The sequence below is a fragment of the Papio anubis genome, chromosome 12 (assembly GCF_008728515.1).
Source record: "Papio anubis isolate 15944 chromosome 12, Panubis1.0, whole genome shotgun sequence".
Lineage (NCBI taxonomy): Eukaryota > Metazoa > Chordata > Mammalia > Primates > Cercopithecidae > Papio > Papio anubis.
The window spans coordinates 64,573,858-64,579,683 of NC_044987.1; the positions used below are offsets into that span (position 1 = coordinate 64,573,858).

The 5,826-nt window shown below is 37.2% G+C and overlaps 1 protein-coding gene across 1 annotated transcript; it reads left to right on the top strand.

The window, feature by feature from the left end:
• The first annotated feature begins 1,515 nt into the window (after positions 1–1,515).
• Positions 1,516–2,469, top strand: OLR136 (olfactory receptor 136). The gene has a single exon (NM_001168856.1). The coding sequence runs from the start codon at positions 1,516–1,518 to the stop codon at positions 2,467–2,469; it is 954 nt and encodes a 317-aa protein (NP_001162327.1).
• The last annotated feature ends 3,357 nt before the right edge of the window (positions 2,470–5,826 follow it).

Genomic DNA, 5,826 nt, shown 5'->3' on the forward strand with positions numbered 1-5,826 from the left:
ATCTGTTTAGATTTCCAGTGTTGTTGCTGTAGTGTATTCAGCAGTGTGTCTGAGCTAGAAAGAAAAAGTCCCAATGGATAAGGTAAGTTTCTTTGAGAACTGTTGAGTCAACAAATTGTGGATGTCATCATTGACAGAATATTTTTATGAACCATGAACCTTAAAGTCTGCACACACATCCACAAATGTAGGTTCCTTCTCCTTCCTGAATCTTCCACACCTTTGCACATAATCTTTCTAGTTGACTCCTAGAATTTTCAAAACATGGGATGGCTAACCCAGTGTGGGTCCAAATTTCTTGCTTTTCTAGTTTAATTCTCTGCCACTTGCTCCAGACTCTGGCCACTGTCACTATCTCAGCCTTGCTTAATTATTCATACAATTATATTCATTCATCAGGTAATTTTTAGCTCTTTTTATATACCATGCTATGGACCTCATCTTTATATATTTACCAATAAAATATTTTCCCTATTCCTGACATTATTCATTATTCCATCTCTCATTTTGGGATTGCTTACATTTGTCTCTTTCCCCAGCAGCTTTTTAGGGCCACACATCTCCACACCAATGCAAGGCAGTCATTTCTCTCTGAGTTGATCCAAGGTGCACTACACCTTAAATGCATAATCTTTCTTTTCTTTCTTTCTTCCTTTCTTCCCTTTTTCTTTCTTATCCTTCCTTCCCTCCTTTTCTTCTTCTTCTCCTTCTTCTTTCTTTTCTTTTTCCTTCCTTCCTTCCTTTTGTTCCTTCCTTCCCTTCCCTTCCCTTCTTTTCTTTCTCTCTCTCTTCCTTTTCTTCCTTCCTTCTTTCCTCTCCTTTCCTTCCTTCTTTCCTCTCTTCTTTCCTTCCTTCTTTCCTCTCTTCTTTCCTTCCTTCTTCCCTCCTTCCTTCCTTCCCTCCCTCCCTCCCTCTTCTTTTATTTTGTTTTTTCCTTCTTTTCTCTTTTCTTTTCTTTTATCTCATGTTGTTGCCCAGGCATAAGTGTAGGGGTGCAATCTTGGCTCATTGCAATCTTTGCCTTCTGGTCCCAAGTGATCCTCCCGCCTCAGTCTCTCAAATAGCTAGGACTACAGGCACACTCCACCAAGCCTGGATAATTTTTGTCTTTTTTTAGTAGAGATAGAGTTTTGCCATGTTGCCTAAGCTGGTCTCAAACTCCTGGGCTCAAGCGATCTGCCTACATTGGCCTCCCAAAGTGCTGGGATTACAGGCATGAGCCACTGCATCTGATCAGAGGCATAATTTTCTTTCTGTCTATAACATAATGTAATTTTCTATACCATAATTTTCTATCTGCCTATGACAGAGGCTGTAGCACTCTCCATATTGGAAATTTCTTGATGGTGGTCATTTGTCAGTTTTTAGAAATAAGAAATTCGGCCAAATAAATCTGTGAGTTTGCTTTTTTCTTCCCTTCCCTCAGCGCCGTTATCTTTCTTCATAATGATGTCATCTCACTAATTTGTTTCTAATTTTCAAGGTGGCACTGATCCCAGGGGATGATATGTCAGCATGAAAAATTCTAATAACTCTTCAGGGTTTTTACCTACGACATTCATTTTGGTTGGCATCCCAGGGTTGGAGGCAGAGCACCTCTGGGTATCCATCCCCTTCTGCCTGATATACATCATCATTTTCCTTGGGAATGGAATCATTCTTCATGTCATCAGAACAGATGTTGCCCTACATCAACCCATGTACCTCTTTCTTGCCATGTTGGCACTGGCCGAGGTTGGTGTCTCTGCATCCACCCTGCCTACAGTGTTAGGCATATTCCTTTTTGGAAATACTGAAATTAGTTTTGAAACTTGTCTTCTCCAGATGTTCTCCATCCATTCTTTATCTATTATGGAGTCAGCTGTGCTGCTGGCCATGTCTTTGGACCGCTTTGTAGCCATCTACAGCCCACTGCGTTATACAGCTATCCTGACACTGCCCAGGGTCTTTGGCACAGGAGCTATTATCGTACTGAAAAGCATTATGCTCATGACTCCATTGCCCATTCTCTTACGGCGTCTGTCCTTCTGTGGCCACAATGCCCTCTCACATTCCTATTGTCTGCACCCAAATCTTATCTATCTATCTTGTGGGAACATTTCTGTTAATAATATCTATGGGATTTTCATTGTTACCTCTACTTTTGGGCTGGATTTGTTGCTGATTGTGATCTCCTATGGGCTCATACTCCACACTGTACTGGGTATTGCCACTGGAGAAGGGCGGAAGAAGGCATTCAACACGTGTGGCTCACATATCTGTGCTGTGCTTGCTTACTATGTGCCTATGATTAGCTTGTCTATAGTGCACCGCCTTAGACATCGTGTGTCCCCTCTGCTGCAAGCCATGATGGCCAGTGCCTACCTCTTCTTCCCACCTGTTGTCAATCCTATTGTCTATAGCATTAAGACCAGGGAGATCCGTGGTGCCATTGTCCGAATGCTATCAGAAAAAAGACCCAGAGTGTAGCCAAAAACCACAGTAGGAAGAAATGTTTTTGTTTGTTTGCTTGCTTTCTATAATAACAGGTGGCCCTAGATTGCATGTTATGTAATTGATATCACCTTAAAACATGGCGTCTAACAGGAGGTTCTCTACAGTCTGACCATGAACTGAGGTGAGGGTGCAGGTAGAGGTGAATTATGTGTGACAGAACAGTACACAAAAGTGAGGCTATTTTAAAACATGTGGTATGAGGTTTTCTTCATTACCTTGTATACCTGGAGCAGGAATGCAGAAAAGATAGTAACACAGCACTCCTCATAAGGAAAAGGCACCTGGGAGTTGGAAGGTATAATGGGAACTCTATTGAGCCCTCTGTGCTAGGGAGAGAGGAAGTAAAGTGTATTATATTGTCTTCAGTTATTGCTCTCTGAATTCAATAGGAGAGAAACATACCAGCTAGTTCAAAGGAGGCTTCCACTACAGGCTATGATGTGGCATTCACCCAACCTTACCAAGGCCCTAAGTTGGAAGTCTCAAAGATTAAAAATCTTGTTTATTATGCAAACTTCTGAGACTCTCTCATCCAGGTTGCAGAAACTTTTAGAGGCAAACATCCTCTTTGTAGATATTCATATTTTCTACCTCGTTGGATGCTCTTTTGCAGGCATTTAAAATGATACAATTTATACTTACATTTTCAGGGAAAGAAATTAAGATTTTTAACATAAAATATATACTAAGAATTTTATTATTTTCATCACTTCCTGTAGCAACCCTGAGAAATAGGATTAATGTAATTATTACTTTTCAGATGAAAAACTGATGTTTACATACAGTAAACATCGTGCTTAAATCTCTGCATCTAAGACCTAGCATTGGAATGTACCTGGGTAAGACTTCAGAGTCTGAGCTCTTAACCCCTAAATTGTGTCAACGAAGCAAGAAATAAAGCTCTTTGATCTCATTAGTAGTCAGCCAAGTAGAATTTATTGAGGTTACTCAATGGGTCAGGTATACTTCTAGGCCCTAGAGATAAAGCAGTGACAAAAGATACAAGGTTTCTTCCACTAAAAGAACTTAGAAAGAACTTTTTTTTTCTACATTCTCCGTCTCTGCTGTACATTTCACTTCCTGGAATGATGTTTAGAAACAACTTTTAAATTGACCTTATAATGATCCTTTTACAAATAAGCACACACTGATAAAGCTTATGAATATAAATTTTAAACATTTTAAATAGTTTGCTTGCATTTTGCATTGTAAAGATGTCAATAATTGACAAAGAGTGCTTTTTACAAGAAGTCTTAATTTCTTGCACAGTTAATAGTGTGAGACTGCCTCCAAGTTTCCATATACTCTGCTTCTAGAGATTCTGACCTGGGGATCTGCAGTTGTCTGTAGCCATACCCTAAATTAATAGCCTGCTGATAGATGACACAACTCTGTAGAGGACAATGCCTCAAAATTATCAATGGAAACCAAGCAAGTAAATCCACAAGAAGAATAATTTCATCAGTGGCCGGATAAATAAGAGAGTGATTATTTCCTGGGATGAGAAGAGAAGAAGGAACATCTGAGTAACATTAGAGTATCTGTAAAAAGACATCCCACAACCAGGTAGGTACAGGAAAAGATGTTAGGACCAGATTGCTAAATGACTTAACATAAAATGAGAATCTTAGGAAGTCACTTCCATTTTCCCTCTGAGATTGCATAGTGAATTATCAGCCTTCTTAAATATTATTACTATATTATATTTAGTAAATATAAGGCCATTGGAAATACTGAAGCTCTGTAAAGATAACTTGTCCTTAGATGTTTCTCAGATTATAGCCAATTTACTGAATATCTTCGGCTTCATTCTAGAATGGATTTCTTTACATGTAATGCTCCTTCTAGTTCTATTTTTTCCAATCTTTACCCTGAAGTCCAGTCTCAGAGACAATATCAGGTTCAGGAAGAATCCTAGAAAATCACACAGTGAAAAGAATCTTGGAATCTCTTGGTGTCTATGAAATTGTGTAATAAGCAGAATCTCATGACTCTCTGGGATTTTCTACCTTTATATTCTACTATTTTAACTTAAAATTTATACTTTTGGAACTATCTTTTATGTTCTCAACAAGACAACGTTACAAGTCATTATATTCAGCTAAGCATGGAGTTAAATTAAAAATTAGGACACTAAATAAACACTTTCACATTTATCAAGGGAATACGAGCTTGCTTCAAGCCAATTCTCCTGCCAAGAACAATTCGAAAAGATATAGAAATAGTTTTAAATGACTTCAGAGAGCACTCAAGGCAATGAGGATGTAAAGATCAAGATTCCAAACAGAAGTGAAGCCTAGAGAAGTATGCCTGATATTTATGGAGATTTTTTCCCTTAAGAAATATATCAATTTAAAAGTAATAGATGAGTAAATAAGAAGAGTTTACAGCAAACTCAGAGAGTTGGAGTACAAGAAGACAATTGTCAGAGCTACAAAAATAAGCAGTCAAATGCATAATGACAATGAAAAATTTTATTACAGCTTTTCTAGGAAATAACACAACTAGGCCAAAACCACAAAATTAATTATTTAAAATATTTGAAAAACATCATTAAAAATATCGATCTTATTAATAATTAAAAAACAAGAAAATAACAATTATGTACTACCCATTTTTTAACTGCATGTGGAACACCTACCAAAACTGACATTACTGTGGGACATATTTCCTGATCTGTATTGAGGGAACAGGATGTATTCATTTTGCAATAATTTTTGAGCTATACACTTATAAGATGGACACTTTTATCTCTTAATATTATATGCACATAAAAAAGCATATAATAATAATCACCTGCCTTTGTGGTGATGAGGAGTGAATTTCTGCACATTGACTTTCAAGAAATCTCCTGTTTTGAGTTCCACACGATATCATCCCCTCTTCCTGAGTTTCAGCTGCCTTAAATACATGAAACTTTCTGACTTAGCAGAATTGCATGGTTTCTTGTTCACTTCTTCCTCTGTAATCAGTTGGGTTCTATATCTCTTTGCTTTGCAAAATCATTGTCATACACATCCATGTGCTTCCCATTTTCATTTTTTGAAAATTTCTCACTTGCTTTTGCTTTCTCACACATTATACTATTCACCATGAGTTAATAGTTGTATTAATATTAATACTTAAATAAATACATGTGTTCAGTTTACCTGCTTTACATATTTTGATTTACATAGTTTTTCTCCCTTTCTGTCTCCCATCAGATTTTTTTTTATTATTCCCCCTGTTTATTCTAGAGTTATAAACTGTATTTCTATTCTCATGGGTAAAATTTTAATATCTGTACTTTATAAATTTCAATGATATTCAGAATATCCTTCATTCTCTTCA